This window comes from Lygodium microphyllum, chromosome 5 (genome assembly GCF_053477565.2).
Source record: "Lygodium microphyllum isolate KBCC chromosome 5, Lygodium_microphyllum_v1.1.10, whole genome shotgun sequence".
Taxonomy (NCBI): domain Eukaryota; kingdom Viridiplantae; phylum Streptophyta; class Polypodiopsida; order Schizaeales; family Lygodiaceae; genus Lygodium; species Lygodium microphyllum.
In genome coordinates this window covers 16934161-16954165 of record NC_141139.1, presented here as the reverse complement: position 1 = coordinate 16954165, position 20005 = coordinate 16934161, and the positions used below count along the sequence as shown (strand labels likewise).

Below are 20005 nucleotides of genomic sequence, written 5' to 3'. Positions count from 1 at the left end.
ATTTGTAATTAAATTTTCAGAAGCACCAAACCATGTGCTACATCATTATCCAACTGATTACAGCTGTTTCAAGGGCATGTGCATCACATTACATGAGAAATCGCAAAATGTCGGCTGCAATTTCTGTTGTACATGTACCTACGGGCATAAAATTTGACACGAACGGTCAAAAGCCCCAAAATTTTGTGCTCAAAGCATCAAACATACATCTGCATTTCCTCTATCATGCATAGGACAGTCCAATTTCGCCAAAATAAGGCAATTTCAGCAAAACCCCCAAATTTTACCAAGTGTTGATGTCCAAATTGCGCAGAATTCAACTTGCATGTACATAAAATGACCAAATGTTGCACAAATTTTTGCCCAAACTGCAAAAGCCCCAAGTTGCACGGGGTCCAATGTGCATCAATGTTGAGAAATCGGGTAAATTTCAGCCCAATTTGCACATGTACATTAAAAGCCCCAAATGTCGGGGACAAAATGTCACAAATTCCTGCAATTTCAGAGACAGATTTGCTTGTCTTGTATCAAATTCCCCAAATTTGGGAAAAGCCCGAAATTTCTGGGCCAATTTCGCACAGATTTGAGACTTTGTGCTTGTGTATGCAAAACCTTGGTTAGAGGTGGGAATTTCAAAGGATTTTGAAGAAAAAGAAAAATAAAATTTGGTGACGGGTCCGTTGACCCATCAGTCGTGCATCGTGACGTTGACGCCGCCTGTTCGCTTGCTTGCGCTGGTCGCCCCGTTGGACACGGTGCCTGTTGCAGGTCCCTCACGCTGCGTCAGTTGGTCGCCGTGCAGTCGCTCGTCGACTGCTGCCTGCCATGCTCCGGCTGCTGCCCGCTACCCTGTCCCGTCAGTTTGCAGTCACTGTGGTCCACGCTAGACCCAGACCAGTCGCAGCGTGTCACGTCTGTCACATAGCTTGACTGGGCCCCCGACCAGCTGTTGCACGTCACTTGCTACTGCCTGTTCTGTCTGACTGTTGCCCGCCAGCAACCACTAGCGATTCCTGCTTGCACTGCCTCTTGCCGGCTCTGATACCAGTTTGTAGGGACCGTTTAGGCACTGAGATCGAGGTAGACAGTCGTTACATGCAGTGAGAGACAGAGAGAGAGCAGAGTAGAGAGTGAGCACCTTTTAGGTACAATGATGAGTGTGTACCTTTAGGTTTTTAGATAGATATATATGTGTAAGTACAAGTGCTAAGGGTGCGTTCACACCCGAGCACATTTAAAAGGCACGAGGCCTTTATTCCCAACAGAAGAAGCAAAAAAAAGGTTCAGATTAAGGTCTTGTAGCATCATGTGGCATTTTCCTAAAGTTGAGCTTGACTTATTTTTTGGTCAAAAAAGAAGTGAAGCTCAAAAAAGAAGTGAAGGTCTTGTAGCATCGTGTGACATTTTCCTAAAGTGGAGCTTCACTTCTTTTTTGGTAAAAAAAACGGTGAGTTTTTTACTCATAAAAACGTTTCTTATTTGTAGAAACGTTTCAGAACTTTTAAACCCAAAGAAATGTGTTTCTTTGCTGCTATGCAAACTACATGATGAACAGAGAAAAAGGAAGATGATTTGTCTTCCCCACGTGCTGGCCAGTTGAGAGCTCAATCTGCTGAATTCTCATTCTTGACCAACTTGCTTTATTGCTCAATTTCCCACTGAATTATGGAGATAAGATGGAACAATAAGATTATCTTCCTTACTAGCCACTCTTGTAACTTTTGAACGACCTTTAAGGCCTTTGGATGTACCCAGACCTTACAGTTAAATTTTCCAAGTGCTCAGCTAGGCAATTTGGGATTGGATGACTACACAGCATGTTTGGATATAGAATTTTCCTTCGATTATCTATATGTGGGTACTTGATGTGTATATAATGTTTCACTTCAGCTGAGCTTGTTTGCAAGCATTGGAAAATAACCCTGAATTTCATAATCTTTAAGTTATTTATATGTAAGGTTGGAATGCTGTGCTGTTCCTTTATGCTAGGAGCAATTTGATCATTGCAAAATTGTTTGTCAACAAAATTAAATGTATGTTGATTGCTGACATAGCTTGCAACACTATTCTGATGCTTTTATTTTTCTTTCAATGATGGTGAGTGGGGAACTGACCGTTTTATGTGCTTTCTGACTAACAGATTTTGTACCAGAGAAAGTAACAGCAGCTTGTGCTCTTAACAGGAGGGTAAAGGAAGAGGGATCAAGCTAGAAGCAAGTACTAGGAACAGAAGACGGGGTTGCTTCATATTTATACTTGGTATAGTTAGCAGACAAGAATAGCCTATACGACCAATAGTTTCCCTCCAGATTGTCCACACACAACCTGTTTAGTTCAAGTTTGTGACATCAAAGATGACACCTTTTTTCATGTATGTATACTCAACTGCTGTACACTTACCTTGCAACTTGCTGGGAATGAATTGGTCCCCTCTTCACTCTTCTGATGAGATTTAAGACTGGAGACTCATCAATTTTACTTGGTGTTGTGATGTCAAGACAACTTCTGCCCTGCTAGACTGGAAAGTGGAAAATAGATCAATGAGATAATTTCAGCTCAATTCACTTGCATGACCATCTGTTGATGTCAATGACTTGTGTAACTACAGCTGCGACAAGCTTGAAAGACAGGATGACTGTTCTTTTTGTAGAGCTGGGATGTGGAAGATTGGACGGTTAGTTTCATGTACGAGCTGACTGAAAAATCTCATGGAAATCATACTACTCACTTTTAAGTCTTCATGCTGTGCCCTTTCCAGTAAAGTAACGTATTATTGTTACTTCAGATAACAAACACAACTTCATCGATATACTCTTAACAGATTCTTGGACTTCAAGAGCTTGCAGATTTGTAGTGATCCGAAAATTAGATTAGTTTCTTTGTGTGCTGGCATGTGTAGGCTCTTCAATATAATGTCATTGCCACTAAAAAGTTTCTATGTTCAATCGGGTTATTGCTACTAAACAATTGCTTTTGCAAAATTGAAGTTCTGACTGGATTGTCAAAATGACCATTGCCAAGTTAATGACGTTTGAACAAACACCACCAAGGTACAGGCTCTTTAAACTCTTGTTACACTATCATAGTTGCTAGTTCATATCTTGTTTGCATGGGTGCTTGAGGGAAAGAGGGAGGCAAGGTGGGAAGGTGCTTGAGGGAAAGAGGGAGGCAAGGTGGGGAAAGGAAGGTGCAATGCATATTTTTGTACATTGTCAATTGTAGTATAGAAGGCATGTTGCCTTGTAAAGTCCAATTGCTTTTAGGTGCTTACAGTAAATAGTGTTCCCCTTACTACTAAGGATTGATCATAAAGGAGAAAAAGAACCTGAATCCTAAAAGGGAGGGGTTAATATGACACTACATTCTACGCAAGGACAAAGTTTGGGGCTGCTACAATGGATAATTTATGAATCTATTGCTTTTCTTTAAACTAGTAAAAGTAAACAAGCAAGAAGCTATAGGGATATAATTATATATCTAATTTTATGTCAAATCTTTTGTTTGAATAGCCTCTTCACGTGTGACAATGGCCTTTGAACTTTGATTAATTCCAAATATGCTAGATAGGAAATCATTGGTGCTTTTGTGGACATATTTCAATCATTGCACATGCCTTGTTGTCTTGAGTGGATCTACAAATATATTACATGGAACTAGCCATGTAGTGTGCAACTTTTGCGACTTAAAGTTGTATTGAATAAAAGAATGTTATCGCCTTCAATAAGTTTGTGCATGAAATTGTCGAAGCTTGGCTTGAAAAGGTTGGAAGTGCACGTCTTGCTGTCTTGAGTGGATCTACAAATATATTACATGGAACTAGCCATGTAGTATGCAACTTTTGCGACTTAAAAGTTGTATTGGATAAAAGAATGTTATTGCCTTCAATAAGTTTGTGCATGAAATTGTCGAAGTTTGGCGGCTTGAAAAGGTAGTGTGTTGGGACATGTACCAGTTTTGGATACATTGTACTCGTTGGAAGTGGCATCATTTTGGACACATTGTACTAGCCTCATGTAGCAAATTATAGTCTTCTTATCTTAAGAGATCCTTCCTCTACCATGTGTGCTACACATCTTACAAGATCATGAAAGTCAATTTGTTGGCTCCCATTCACATGCTAGCGAGTCCTTACAAGGTCAAATGAGTGTAGTGAAAGTGAACATTTAAACATTCTTTATTCGGTCGAACAAACGAGTGCATCGAAAATTGAACATCAAAGTAAACAATATTTCAATTCACACCATTGGATGAGTCACAATTTGGAAGGTCAAAGTTCCTCTTATGGAAAGATATGTTGCATGCTTAAATGTCATCAAACTTTGAAATCTTGACTCTACAATGGTCTTTCTATCATGAGGGTTTGTCTTTTGTTGTTGAAATGGCAACTCTTAGATGACTGAATTGTACCTAAAAGAGAGATGTACCCTAATTTGTGTAGAGCTCTTGTGCGCGTGCATGCACACGAGATCACTACTAGTGGCCTACTTGCATGCACACATGCAGGCAAGTATGCCATTAGTAGAGGTCGAAGAGGCACATTGTTGGTATCAAGTAGGCCATTAGTAGAGGTTGAAGAGGCCCATTGTTGGTATCTAGAGGTGCAATCATGGTTTGGAATATGTGGGTTACATATCAATGTAACTCCACCATTACGGCATAGTTTAGATTTCTTGCACTTAGATCTTACTCCTACAAAGTATTGCCAAGTTATAGACAATATATTGTCAAGATTGATATAGGTCTTACATGGGTGTGCTCTTGAGAGGCCCTTGGCACAAACCTCGCATAGTTCTAGTGCCACTTCTTTGCATGTCATTAGAGGGATTCAGGTTGATATATATGGGTGTACACCCTCATGGGATAGATAGTGAGATTGGCTAGATATAAACATTGTTGCACTAGCTCAAGATTGAGATAAGATAGTATATATACACATCTCAAGATACACACGTTTTCTAGTTATGTCACTAGGAATTCGAGTTTTGAGTAGTTTTAGATGTACCGTATATTGTGAAATTCAAGGGAGATTCATTGCCTTTTTTGGGATAGATTTAGGCATCTCCATAGGGCGATGGAGTACATGGATTAGAGATTCCTAGGGCAACACCTTTGAACATGTATCTGAGTTGTCATTACTTTAAGTGGGGTTAAAATTGAGAGCACCACCCTTTACTAATCAAACATTTGGATTGTAGAATCCATGTGTATTTCTATAAAAGAGCAAGGCATGAGTGCGGTCTAAGCAATGAATGTACACAATGCAAACATATTGTTGTACAATACCCTAACAAAATTATACTATACATAACACAAATATTAATAGGATGAAATTCACATAACCTTGTTAACGTTGTTGATATCATCTCACTTTCACATGAGAAACAAACATATCCATTCACACTAAATTTAGTATAAATTGATATTGGGTTAAATGCACAATAGTTATGCAATTGGACAAACTTCTATTCATTCAAAATTTGCAATTTGTTTTGGCAACAATCTCTCACCTTGTCTTCTTGACACTTTGCTCTAACTAGCCATGCATCCTCCTCTCTATTCCCAAAAAGGAAGAACACAAGAGTAGCTTTGAGTTGTACTAAAATAACCTATCTTATCTTCTTACATTTGGGTTTTAGTTTGATATCTTGAAGGCTGGAAGATGGTTCCACGATCCAAACAACACAATTTGATGCTGTTGCTCTGTTGGATACATCACCAAGTGTTCCAATGGTGAGAGAAGCAAATAGAGAAGAAGAAAAGTAAGAAGAAGATGTAAAGTCTCTCCAATCTGGTGCTTTGCTCTTATACATCTCTCACTTACTCTCTATCCCTCACTCTTAGCAATGGAACACAATGATAGAATGCAGGAAGTGAATTTAAAGCTTCAATAGTTGCATTGATAGGGCTTATATAACATGGACACAACAAAATGGAAAATGCAACTAAAACCTCCAACCCTTGTATAGACCAAAATTAGGGTGAAGGTTAGGTCCCTTCTTACGAGAAAAATGTGACAATGAAAGGAAGAGTTAAAAGAGTGCAAGTGACTTAGGGAGACATGTCTACCCAAGTCAAAGGAGGAAAATCGTGCAAGTGACTCAGGAAGGTAGGGATAGAATGAAGGAAAAAAGGAAAAGAGTGCACATGACTAAGGGAGACATATCTAACCAAGGTGAGTGGAGACTCCCTAGGTATATGTGCCCCATGTAAATGTGGGGGGGAAATTGGAGAGGGCTAGGGAGGTTAGAGATAGAGCTGATTGACCAAGTTACTGGAAGCATTTGATTTGAGGATCCCTAGGTGCGTGCAGTGTATGTGAGTGCATATTTCTTTCTATTTTCTTTGCCTTTTTTCTTTTTTTCATTCTCTCTCTATTTTTTATTGGAAAATGGTGCCATATAACTTGGTGTGCAACCTTAGACAATCAAAATGGGAAGTGTGAGAGATCAAAAGGTTGATTGCAAATAGTAAACCTAGCTCATATGACAATTGGTGTGTTGAAGTGCATACAATGAAGATAGAGCAAGGACATTTGAAGCACAATGCCTTGTTGTTGAAGCTTTTGTTGAAGAAGGACCGAACTATTGATGAAAAATTGTGTTGCTCATGAAGTAATTTGCAACATTTCCTTAAGAAGGAGATACCCATTGTATGTTGCAGTCAAGGGATGCCATGGTTAAAGAAAGTGGGACTAAATTATTGATAGGTATGTAATGTCTTTGTCATGCATTTGGGATTGCAAGATGAAGTGTTGTCTTGATGTTGCCATATCCTTGAATCTTCTAAGATATTCTATGGTTGATGCTAGTATCTTCAAACCTTGATTTTTCATTGCTTGCTTTGTCATCGGTTCTTTTCTTGCATTCACTCGGTGAAATTTTGAGAGTATCATATGGAGTGGTTTTTAGTCCAAAAGAGAGAAATAATTACAGATAAATGTTTTGCTTTTCACCATCGTACCTTGAGTGTTGCTTTAAACTTTTCATCTAAGGACACAAATAAAATTGGTGTTGAATGAGAGAATCAAATGAAGCTATCATTTTAGCTTTGGGCATAATCATCATGACTTCACCTACAATTGTTGGATAATGTGAGTAGGTGTGCTCTTGTTCTTCCTAGATCAATGGCCTTTCCAAGAGCTTCTTATTTTCTTCAATCATAGTTTCCATTTTGACATGAACATATGTATGAGCAAGAGATATCGTTGTATCATCTAGTTCTTGGTGGCACCATATTATCAATTGATTCTCTTTTTGCAATTTTCTTTTGTGCCATCTCTATGAGGGAACTTTTGATCAGTTTAGGCTTCAAATTCACTGGAGCTTTTGATTGAGAAGAACATGTCTTGTGAAGTATCATATTCATTAAGCTCTCTGTGCTAAATTTAATGTATTTTTGTGATGCATGAGCCCTATACACCAGAGATTCCTTGTGTGGATTAGCAATTGCCTCAAGCAATTGCACTTTTGTGATTACATGCCCAACCCTCTTTACTTGATAGACAATAAGAAAATTTTCAATCTCAAACTCTAGCTTCTCAGTCTTCCTAGTATGTGGTTGGGTCTCCTCATTTATCTTAATCCTTGACATGGATTTGCATTTGGATCTCTTTCTCTTTCTCTTTAATGGTGATAGGACTTGGATTGCAGTTAGTGGAGGTGGCAGTATAGGTGGCTTTGGCAACTAGATCCAATACTTTCTTGCATAATAGCCTTGAGCATGCAATAATGCTTTTGAAATCCATTGTGGCATTGTGCTAACGCTCCATTGATGCATTCGATTGTATGCCCTAGATTTTTCTCTTCTTTTTATGTGAACTTCTTCTATCGACAACTCTAGAAGTTCTTGTATTGTTTTAAATAGCTTGGGTCTTTCCTCTTAGTCTAGAGGGATGCAAACTAAGAAGTTCCTCTTGTCCTATTTGACCTTGAGTAGTTCTTCAAAACTCTTTGGCCATCCTCACTAGGGCTCTTTTTTCACTTTGAAGTAGACTCGTTGCTCTTCCCTAGAGAAGAGGCAAGATTGGATTTATTGAGATTAGTCATAATCTTAATGCTTGACAAGCTCAATTGTCTCTGATGTGCTACATAGTCCACTTTGCATTGGGTTGTGTGCTTGAAAGGTCTTCCAAGTAGACCTTCCTTTCCAATATCTTCTTTTTTTGAGAGTACATAGAATATAAGGGGTATGGTTTCATTCTCTATGGTCAGGAGAATTTTGCATCTACCTAGGAGGGAATATGATGAACCTCCATATGGTTTGACATCTACGTTTGTTGGAACAAGTTCAGGTTGGTCAATCTCAATCCATGTATCATAAGTTAGGATGTTGTAATCAAAACTTTTTTTATGAGAGCATTAATGAGACAAGCTCTCGCTTGGGAACAATTAGCTTGACCCTAAGATATGTAGGAGGTATTGTCTCTTCATCTTTGGGGTGAGTGTTTGTGGCTTTGACCTTTCGGATGTTAGGCAAGGATAGACTTGGTTAGGGTGTTATTGGATGCTTTGTGTGTTGTACATTCATGATAATGTGATTTATGGCTCACTCAATGCATCTTAGGTCAGCCTCATGATACATATTAGGGTCTACTAGCTATGGCATAGGCTCTTGTTTTACTAGCTAAGTCATCTTGTCTATGGACAATTGAGCGAGAACATTATCTCTTAGTTGATTCATGAGTTTTTAGGAATTATAGACTTCTCAGTATAGTTTGCTATTAAGCATGCCAACAAAGTATCAAGTTCTTAATAGCCAGATGCAAGATTGACTCTTCTTGCGAGGCCAGAGGAAATATTTTGACTCTTCTTGCGAGGCCAAGTTCTTGTGTGGTCTTGTCTTTTGTCTGCTTCCACTCTTTCAAACCACAAGGCTTGTTAATTCTTCCTTGGTCTCTCAAAATGATATCTTCAAGTCCTTATTGTTCAGCTTTGTCTCCTCAAATTCTTGATTTAGTGTCATTCTCCTTGCTCGTATACTAAGTGTAATCATTCTTGTATTTCCTTCAATATGCCTCTATGCTTCACTTGGGATCTCATGTTTCTTGGTTGACCAGGGCAGTTACTTGATCAATGAGCTCTTGTAGAGGTGTGATCTCAAGAATGGATCCCTCGAATAGAGTGGATTTAGAAGTTAATGTTGTAGCGATTGATTTGAGGCTAGGGCTCTACTCCCTAAAAGGAGTAGGGATGACCTTGCAGTTTCGCAAGCACATACAACAAGGGCAACCCTAACCTTCAATGTAGGCCTTGAAGGGTTAGGTTTGTAGCTCCTTGTGATGTGACATAGTGTTTTCTAGGTATCATGATCCTATTTATGTGACCTTCATATTGAGTTCTCCAACACTTAATGAGTATTTCAATGACTTTTAAATTCAAGAATAGTAAGAGTGTAATGTGCAGTGGGTCTTTCAATGACATTTGAAGTTTAGAAAAGCAAAAATGTGATGTGAAAAGTTAGGCTTTTTCTTTTCCTAATCAACATGCGTATGCACAAGCAATGTCACAAAGTACCACAGTCACTAAGATGCCACTATATCTAGTTGAGTCTAATGCAATAGAATGAGTGGAACCCTAGATGCAATGGAATTTCCATTAGGGGAGACCACCTCTTCTAGCGAGGATGGAGGGTTCGACTCTGAATCGAAGGTTAGTTTGGATAGTGATCCAGAAATCCCTAGGCCGCCCCCATGACTAGACGCACCAAGGGGGACCTACCCGTCCACCTGAGGCACAGACGATTGAGGCAGGAAAAGGCAAAACAACCTAGGGTTACACAAACGGAAGAATAGCGAAAACCGCAGGACCTTCCTAAACGATTTACGAAATTCAAAAAAGGGGATAGGGTAGTAGTCCTATTAGGTGCCAAACGTCAAGCACACATGAGCGAACAAATCGAGGGACCAGCCAAGGTCAAGGAGGTGGACCTAGCCCAGGAAGGGGAAACACCCCAACCAATCTTCATTGCAGATGACTAGACTGATGAAGAAGAAATGAGTTTTGTCGCTCTCTTGCGAGAGTACATAGATGTGTTCGCCTGGTCCTTAGAAGAGCTTAAGGGGGTAGATCCGAGTGTCGTGACTCACAACATACCCATGACGCCAGACGCAACGCCGGTCAAGCAGCGACCATACCCTATGAATCCAAAACATGCTCATGCTGTCAAAGAAGAGATTGATAAGCTTATGAGAGCGGAATTCATTTACGAAATTGAGCACATAGATTGGGTATTGCCCATAGTCATTGTGATGAAGAAGAATGGAAAAATTCGAGTGTGCGTCAATTACAAGAAGGTGAATGCTGCTACCAAGAGGGACAACTATCCGTTGCCATACACAGAGCATATGCTTGAGAGAGTGGCAGGCAAGGAAGCCTAAAGTTTTCTGGACGGCTTTTCAGGGTACAACCAGGTGCAAGTGCATCCTGCGGATATGCATAAGACTGCCTTTGCCACTAAGTGGGGCGTCTTTGCTTACATAGTTATGCCCTTCGGGTTGACTAATGCCCTTGCAACTTTCCAACGCCTCATGTGCACCATCTTTAAGGACATGCTTCACAAGGAGTTAGAAGTCTTTGTCGACGACCTCTGTGTCCACTCAACCTGGATCGAACACACCTAGACAAACTCCGAGCGGTCTTCGAGCAGTGTCGCTTATATCGTCTCTCCTTGAACCCCTTAAAGTGCCAGCTTTGGGTGAAGCATGGATGCATCCTAGGGCATGTGGTGTCGAAGAACGCCATTGCCACTGACTTCTCGAAGGTCAGGGTTATTGTTGACCTTTCACTCCCAAACAACTACAAAGGAGTTTGATGCTTCCTAGGCCATACTGGATACTATCGGCGGTTTGTACTGGATTATGCGTTGATCGCCAGACCCCTGTACGAAGAGTTGAAGAAGGCTCTAACCATAGCACCAATCATACGAGCCCTAGATTGCACCATTACTTTCCACGTGCATATCGATGCTTCCAAGTTTGCAGTGGGGGCAGTGTTGTGCCAACCTGGCGAACACAATTTAGACTATCCAGTGAGCTTTGCTAGCAGACAACTCACTGAGACGGAAATGAACTAGTCGATGACGGAAAGAGAGGGATTAGCCATGGTATTCGCTGTGAAGAAATTCCGACATTATCTTTTGGCCATCCCTTTACCTTCTTCGTGGACCATCAAGCCTTGCTCTATCTAGTAAACAAACCTTGCGTTATAGGACGCATAGCTCGATGGCTCCTTCTGCTTTTAGAGTTTGACTTCTGCGTGATGGTACGGAAGGGAAAACAACATTACATGGCTGATCACATGTCACGCATTCCCACTGGAGAAGCCATTAGACAAGGTGTTGTTGATGAATTACCGAACGCCATATTGGGCAGATGACATAGTCCAAGTGCTTGAGCATGGATTGCCGGTCCAACCAATAGAAAAAGCTCGACTTAGGCGATTAATCCTTAAGATCCAGCCCTATCATCTGATTACAGGCCAACTCTATAGGCTCGGGCAAGATGGATTGCTGCGTAGATGTGTTTGCAAGCATGAGATGCACGATGTGCTCTCAGAGGCACACAATGGCATTGCTGGAGGGCACTTTAGCGGGGATACGACAACACGAAAGGTGTTGCAGTCTCAACTGTGGTGGCCCACGCTTTTCTGCGACGGAGCACGATTTGTCAAGCACTGTGACGAGTGCTAGCAGACGAAGGTTCCGATTTGCAAGGATAAAATGGAATTAACCCCAGTTATTGCTCGACAACCCTTCGAAAAATGGGGAATTGACTTCATTGGACCCATTAGTCCTGCGGCACAGTATTCGCAAGCCAAATACATCATTGTAGCCATGAACTACCTCACAAAATGGGTAGAAGCGAGAGCAACACGAAAAAACGACGCTAGAATGATTGCTAAGTTCTTGTGGAAGCAAGTGATCTCACGATTCGGCTGCCCCATCGAACTGGTCAGTGACCAAGGCACGCACTTCATCAATGAAATGATCGTGCATCTCCTGTCCACCTTCCTCATCATCCATCGCAAATCCTCGCCATACTACCCTCAGGAAAACGGCCAGGCCAAATCAACGAATAAGATTCTTGTCAATGTCCTAACCAAGGTTGTCTCTGCTTCATGCAGCGACTGGGATAACAAGCTGATGGCAGCTTTGTGGGCTTACTGCACAGCTTATAAAACGGTTGCCGGTCAAACCCCCTTTAGGCTGACATATGGAACATAGGCGATTCTACCATTAGAATTCTTCATTTCTAGCTTGAGAATAGCGCTTCAAGAACGATGGGAAGGGAAGGAGGCATGGACACAACATCTGGTTGAACTCAAACGCCTCTCGGAGACTCGTCTTCTAGCCACCCATGCGCTTATATGTGAGAAGGCCCGACACAAAATTTGGTTTGACAAGCATGTCAAGCAGTGCGATTTCGAACAGGGCGACTTCGTGCTCCGCTACTCAGTTAAGGGGCACAAGCAGAAAATGAAATTTAGAGGTCTTGGACCTTTCAAGGTTCATGCGATCAACCGCACAGGCAATGTCGAGCTCGAGACCTTAGATGGTGAGGGCATAGGCTTCTTCAATGGCAGTCGTATCAAGAAGTACTACCCCCCCACCCATCCCTTGCACGAGCCCTCGATGCTAGAACCGCCTGTCAAGATACGAGTGGCCATACTCATGGAGGTTGAGGATGAGGATGAAGAAGCCGTAGAACCCGCATACCTCCATATTACGGTTACGGCAAAGCAAACATGTGCTTTCAACGCCTTGGTCGACGAAGGAGCAGACTTCAATGTCTTAACTCACGATCATTGGATCAACTTGGCAGACCACAACTTCAACCCACTAATGCGAAATTAAGCCCATATGGGGCCCATTCCTACGCACTTCTCGGCAAGTGCAGAGCCACCGTTTCTATCGAGTCTGAGACTGTTCCAATGATTTTTTATGTGTTGCCAAATGCTAAAAATGCAGGCACGAAGTCGCTACTAGGGAAAACTTTCAAAAAGCAGACTCACTGCAATGTTGATTATGAGTCGCAGCGCATTCACCTCACAATAGGCAACGTTCGCATTGTTACAGCTTTCAGCAAGGGCTGCGCGACCTCATCTCGGGCCACAAAGCCACCGATAGAAACATGTGTAGTCAAGTCTAAGGAGGGAGGTAGTGCGCGGTCGCCACTCCCCGAATTTCATAAATCGCAACCCCTAGCAGCCAAAGCTAAGGCCCAACACCTCGCCTTCAATGGATGCCTAAACAGCGCAACCAGCTGCCTCGGAGTTGACACTCCTACCCTCATAAGACCAGAAACTCTAAACGTAGGAGGCCCATACGCAGTTACAGGAATAGCCGCGTAATCAGTCAAAAATGGATCCCCAAAGCCCTTTTGCACACACAAGGCTACTATGAGGGCAATGCTTGGATATGGATACCTACTAAGGCTCACACGGTCAAAGGCACCACTTGTACGCCGCCCTCAAGCTTGATCAACCCAAGTCCCATAATCTCTCCAAACCATTCGCCATAGCGCCCTCCAAAACCATAGCCATCCGACCCATCTACGCCTAAACCCAAGAAAGTCACACAAGCCTATCGGCCCAACCAACAGACTCCGTCACATGAGTCATCACTTGACCAAGTCAACCCGACTCCTCCAATCCACCCTGAATGCAACAGCCCGTCTGTGGTGGCTGCCCCTAGTCTACCCATAATCCGAGCAGCTCAACCCCAGACTCAAACACATACCCAACCGCAACTTGTCGTTGCCACCAGCGCTAGTTCTAGCAAACCGCGACTGCCTGTTGGCCTTATGCCCTCCTATGAATGCAAATCCTTTTTAGCACTGGCAGGCGAGCTCGCGGAGGACATTGGGGATGACGTGGTGAAATGCATTAAATGACTGGACACCACCTTCATGTCGTTAGCACTAAGTTACGACCGCTTGGACTTAGGATTATTGGAGGAACCCTTTACAACTGAAGTTCAAACCATGCCCTGCTCCTGGGAAACCTTTGAATTAGCATTCGCAAACACTTCCCGCTCTACTGCTAAATTGCTTAAAGTGAGATATCCAAGGAGCAAGCCATCAAGCAACGCCTCATCGCGTCATACGATTAGCAAACCACTTCGGCGATCTGAGCAAGAAATCACAGTGCTATCAAAACTCGCTAATACTGACTCCCCATTCTTGAAGCATTGGTACACTCTTAGGCTGCAATGGAAAGTCGAAGGGTGCCACATAATGACCAACACTGAGCAGCGCCGCACTATCAAAATGGCGGAATACGACCCCACATATGTCGCGCCAACCTCATATCGAGTGTTAACCACTCTTCGGGGCCGTCCCATAGAAGAACACATCAACGGACACCCCTACCTTGACCGCTTGTTGACCGAGGAAGTGTTACACATTGCTAGCCGAGTCAACTCTGGTGACTTCCTAACAGACGTTCTCACATACATCACACAAGTGGGGATTAAACCCTCTGATCTGGACCGCGATGCTCACTTAGAGTACAAACCCCAATTCTATGATTGGCTCCTTCACAAGTAAATCCTACACTGCCATGCCAAATATCTCGCCTTTCTGACTCTAAATCCTAGGAAGGATTCTTCTTAAGCTGAAAGGGGAGGGGGAATTAGTGAAACACATAGGAATTAGTGAAACACATAAACATATATTATGAAAAATAGGCAAAAAGTTAAAGGCTGAAAAGGAAAATCTACAATGGTTCTTAATGAATTCATTCAAAAAGCATAGAGTTTCTCTTTTTCAGCAGTCTGCAAATTACTATGTGGAAAGCACTGATGAAAATTTCGGTTTATGACACGAACGAAAAATGTCGCAGCAAGACCGAGCCCACCGGCTTCCATTCACGGAAGAGGAGAGAGCGTAGTACAGCATCAACCTGGAGAACCGCGCCTACAACCAGTTGAAATTTAGAACTATTCATAATATAAAAGAATTAGTGGCCAAGGAAGAGGCGGCCAGGAGAGTCGTGGAAAGCTGCAACTTCAAGAAGTACTTGTAAAGATTCACACAAGAACCCGACCACACGAGCTATGTGGAATTTCTTAGGTCCTACAACCCCGACAGCCAAGGCAGCACCGTCACAATGGGAAGAGAACAGAATGCCAAGCAAGTAGTGGTTTGCCTAACCCCGGCCTTGGTGGAGAAGGCACTGGGACTGGAATCAAAGGTGGAAAAGAAGCAGAAGAGGGACGCATATGCCATGCTGGGGATGAGAAAGGAGGACGTGCTGACAAACGACGGCATCAGCATCCAAGACATTCCCAATGCAGAGACCAGGCTACAGGCAAAACTCATATATGCACTCTTTTCCAGCCAGCGCTACAACACATTGATGCACCGGATCAGTGTGCCAATATTGGAGAACATGGCGGCCCATACCCTGCATGAAGACGACTGGAACAGCTATGTGTGCAAGACCATCGACCATGCAGCTAGAGTGCTAGCCTTAGGAAGCATGCCTGCAGGAGGAGAGTCTCCAGCCTCCAAGGCTACAGATAGGAAGAAAGCTTCATCCAAGGCCTCTTTCATCGGGTATGGAGGTGTCTTGACTGCGCTCATCCAAGAGGTAGTAAGAGAGACGCAAAATGCGAAGGAGGGAGAAGGAGAAACACCTGACAGGTCACCCCCTCACCAACACCAGGAGAGGTCCAGTGATAGGACTGAGACCGAGGAAGAAGAGGAAGAACTAAAAGGCAAGAAACAGGTCAAGGAGACTAAGAAAAAGGCAGCACAAAAGAAAAAGAAACAGGATGAAGGCTGCAGGAAGGAGAAGGAAGACCTGGAGAAAGCCAAAAAAGAATCCCTTAAGGAGGTCAGGGAGAGGGAGAAGAAGAAAAAACAAGAAGAAGAAAAGGAAAAGGAGGAATTACAGAAGGCTAAGAATGTGTCAAAATAGGAGGCAGAGGAGAGAAAAAGAAAGGAAAAGGAAGAAAAAGAGAAGAAGAAGGAAGAGAAGAGAAAAGCAGAAGAGGAAAGGCAAAGAAAGGCTGATGAAGAAGAGGAAGAACTAAGAAGGAAGGAGGAAGAGGACCTGGCCGAGGCTACACGCCGGTCCATCGAGCAGCAATGCAGGGCGGACGATCCAGAAGCCTGGAACTAGCCGAGGGAAGAAGGGCCTAGCTCCAGTACGCAGGCACCAGAACCCCGCCACTCGCCGTCACTGAGGGCAAGGGCAAAGCCCCAATGCACCCAATTCCTACTCTATTGGTGCCTCCCACCGAGCCAACCACCATCACCCCCAGCATCCCCACTAGTACAAACATATCAAATCTTGTGGCATGGATGCAATACTTCATTAACAAGGAGATAGCCCAAGGGACAAGCACTGAAACTACGACTACAGGGCAAAAGCGGCTGGCCACAGACGCAGAGTCTAGGCAAGATCCTAAACGACAGAAGGTGGAGGCCTCAACAACACCCATTCAAACAACGATGACGCCGCCAGCTAATTATGATGAATACGTCACCGAGCTACTCTCGCAGTTGGAGAGAGCTAAGGAGGAACGAAAGATAGCTGTGGCTAAGTTGGCAGCTGAGAAGGAATCAATAGCCACCTTCCAGCTTGACAAAACAAGGATAATAGCCATGCAGCAAAGGGAGATCGCAGATGTCAAGCAGGAAATAAAGGCTAAGGATGATAGAGAAGAGCACTGGAGGCAGCAGCTCGAGAATGAAACACAGGAGCTGGTGAAGATGCAAAGAGAACATAAGCTCCTGATAATGCAATATCAGGAGCTCATTGCAAAAACTGCTAAAGTTGAAGAGCTCATGGTGGCTAAGCTCAACGCCAGGGATGAGAAAAGAAAGCAAAACATGGAGAAGCAGCAAGAAGAGATTGAGCGCCTAATCGATTAGTTGAACTCTGAAAAAGAAGAATAAGAGAGGCTGATCAAGGAATTGGAGGACCAAGAGCAAAGGCTCATGACACTGACCCTAAAGTAAGGGGAGAGCATGGAGGAAATGAACAAGAAAGCAGAGGAGTGGGCGGTGCATAATGAAAAGAGAGTGAAGACACTGGCACGGCACCTTGCTCTGGTAGAAAAGGAAAAGATCATTGCAGAGAGCAAGGCAGAAGCCGCCCAAGTGGCCTTCAGTGCCCAACAAAAAGCCTTCCTCGACACCATCATGGACACTACCCACCCAGAGGAGGAAGAGTCATTGGAGGTGGCACAAAGGAAGCTCAACATTGCACGCAGAGCCCTACACGCAGGACTGCAAATGCCAACTGCGGAGGTTAGGACGAGCAATAGAAATACCTACTGCTGTCCGGTCTAACCCCCCAGGAAGTGGATGCCCTAGGATTTGAAGAGAGAGTACCACAGGGAAATCGGCAGGGGGAGGAAGCCGAACTCGAATTCGACGTGGGCAGATTCAGAGAAGATGTGATCCCACAACCCCCCTCGCCGCACATTCAGGAACATCAACCACTTGACCCGCCCCTAGACACAGACAAGCCACGCTCAAGGAGCGACGTAAAAAATTGGTGAAAGAAGCCAGAAGGCGGCTGCAGGCCAAGCCAGTCGTGCGGCCATCCGGATCCCTCCCACCATGCCCCGGTGACCTCCCAGTGCAATTTCACGCGGAGCTGGTGGTCTGGGAATGGCAGGGAATCGAAAAGGACCCTTTCTCTTTCAGCTTCCTTATGCCTAATAGCCTGAGAAGGGTCATGCCGATCAAAGTAATGGAGGAGGTGATTGTGGCCGGCAGCCGACTGGGCCAAAAATGGCTGGACAACAGGGCAAAGACCCCCACTCTGTGGGGCAAGGAGAAAGTAGAATTTTGGTAAGACAAAGTGTACGAAGTGCCACACACCGTAAGGGGCTACAACTGCCAACCCCTCTGGAGAAGGAAAATATACAATATTAACATGCTTGCCTAGATGGCATTTTGCAACACCCTACCCTACAAGAGGAACGACCCCACATTCATGGCGTATCCTCGTAGGGTAGGCGTGGATTTGTTCGCCACCCTCCATGGGAGGCATGACTTCCCCATCATCTACAATTCCAATGCCACCTCCTTCGAGGATGCCCTCCTTTTTTATTTAAGAAGCCTAACAAACTCCATGACGCGCTTCCTCATGGAATTATCCTCCTGTCCCGATCCCGCTTTTATAACTACGTGTAATTACCTTAGGCTTCTTAAGCTCCTACTCAAGCAAGATCTGGCACCGTAGGAAAATGGCTTGCCTCCCCTCTTTTTTGATCCCAATGCTATTGATAGCTGCGCTATGGCATGCTTAATGATGAGAGCTAGTCGACTACCTTCCTTTTGCCTAGCTCTCCTAGAGGACATGAGTGACAGCCAATTCACTAGGAGTAATCACCCCTTCCTTTTTCCACCACCTCTCTCCACGTCCGCATGAACCTGAAAGGGTACATGCAAAGCCACCAATTTTTTTGCAAATCCATCCGCCCTCCTTCCCCCCCCCCCATTCAGACGAAGAGGATTAGGCCTAGCTATCATTAATTCCACACAAAAAAAAACAAAAAAAAACTGATTGGTCAACATCACCCACTTGTAGAAGCACTTATCACCACAAAAAGCACAATCACTGCACCTAGGGGTTCTTAAGTTAGGTGTATCTAGTGGCTTCGGTCAGCCAACTCCACTCCCAACCCCCTAGCCCTTTTTGCTCCCTCACTTCATGCTTAGGGCCCATCAAGGGCAGGACACACCTGGGGAGGTAACACTCACCTACGGTTAGACCTGTCACCCTAAGCCACTGGCACCGCACCCCCCTTGGCACAAATGGGGTCCTCAAGTGTGGGACATCACCCAGGCTCGCCTGTGGTTAGACCCACCTCCCCATTCCACTAGCACGAGCACAATGCACCAACATGCTAAGGAAAGCACCCCCCTTAGGTAGAGCACCGCACCTTCTCCTTCAGGTACCCCAAAAGTGCCAAACCACCAACTTCGAAGGCCCTCGTCAACCATGACATCCAGTTAGCTGCTCCGACAAACATCATTCTTAAGCTTCCACAAGCACCTGAGTTTACATGTGGCCCTCACCCTTACACCAACCCAATGCCGAAGTGCCATGGGACTGGCACCCGTCTAGGAGGGGGGGTAATGTTAACCCAATGCCAAAGTGCCATGGGACTAGCACCCGTCTAGGAGGGGGGTAATGTTAACCCCAAGTCGAGATGGTGGAAAAATGAAGGAAAAAGCAAAATGAAGATGGAAAAAGAGCAAGGACATGCAGGTGGCCCCTAAAGATGAACCGGGACAAAAGCGCAACTTTAAATGAAAAGGTGCCTCAAAAAACTCGGAAAACTCTTGTAAAAGAGTTCCAGGCTCCCTCCTATGCCAATTGTAAAATATTAGATGGGTGTAGGATAGAGGCATAAGGCTAGAAGAGGGAAATGGAGAAATGACCTTGCCACAATGGCCGGTCATGTAAAAAAGGGATGGGTGCCCATGGGATTTTAGGGTTTGTATATATAAAGTTCAAAAAGTGAATAAGAGCTTATTCTTTGGTGTGTGGCAAAAAGAGTCTTCTTCTTCTTCTCTCCTTCTCATCTTCTTACTTGTGTGTGCTCTTGAGAGAGGGAGTGTGAGAGTGTGAGGGAGCGAGTGTGTGAGAGTGAGGGATCAAGAGGGTGAAGCTCCTCACCATCTCCTCTTCTCTTCTTCTCTTCTCTTCTCTCTTCTTGTGCGCGCGGCTATGGAGGATGGAGCTTGGAGGTGGAGGAGGCTTGAGGATGCTTGAGCTTGCATCTAGGATCGTGGAGCTATCGGCATGTGTGAGAGAGCAGGCAACTCATATCAGCATTAAGGTAAGCTCACTACACTCGTAGGATCAACGGCGCGTCGGCTAGGTGAGAGATAGCCATTAGAGCTCCCTTGAAATGCTTGAAACAATAAGCGGTCCGTGGGTCTTGGCGGTTGAGCGAAAGCTCCCACAATGTGAACTTGTACATAACCTATGATGAGGATAGTAATGCATTCCTCATGGAATACTGACCCATACCTATCATT

The 20005-nt window shown here is 44.1% G+C and overlaps 1 protein-coding gene across 1 annotated transcript in view; it reads left to right on the top strand.

Moving 5' to 3' along the window:
• The window catches only part of NF-YC10 (nuclear factor Y, subunit C10), an 83998-nt gene extending 81259 nt beyond the window's left edge, over positions 1–2739 (top strand). Inside the window, exon 4 of the mRNA XM_087677498.1 lies at positions 2141–2739. Coding sequence (XP_087533624.1) covers positions 2141–2211 — 71 coding nt within the window. The 3' untranslated portion in view covers positions 2212–2739. The remainder of the gene's footprint in view (positions 1–2140) is intronic.
• Positions 2740–20005: the final 17266 nt, after the last annotated feature.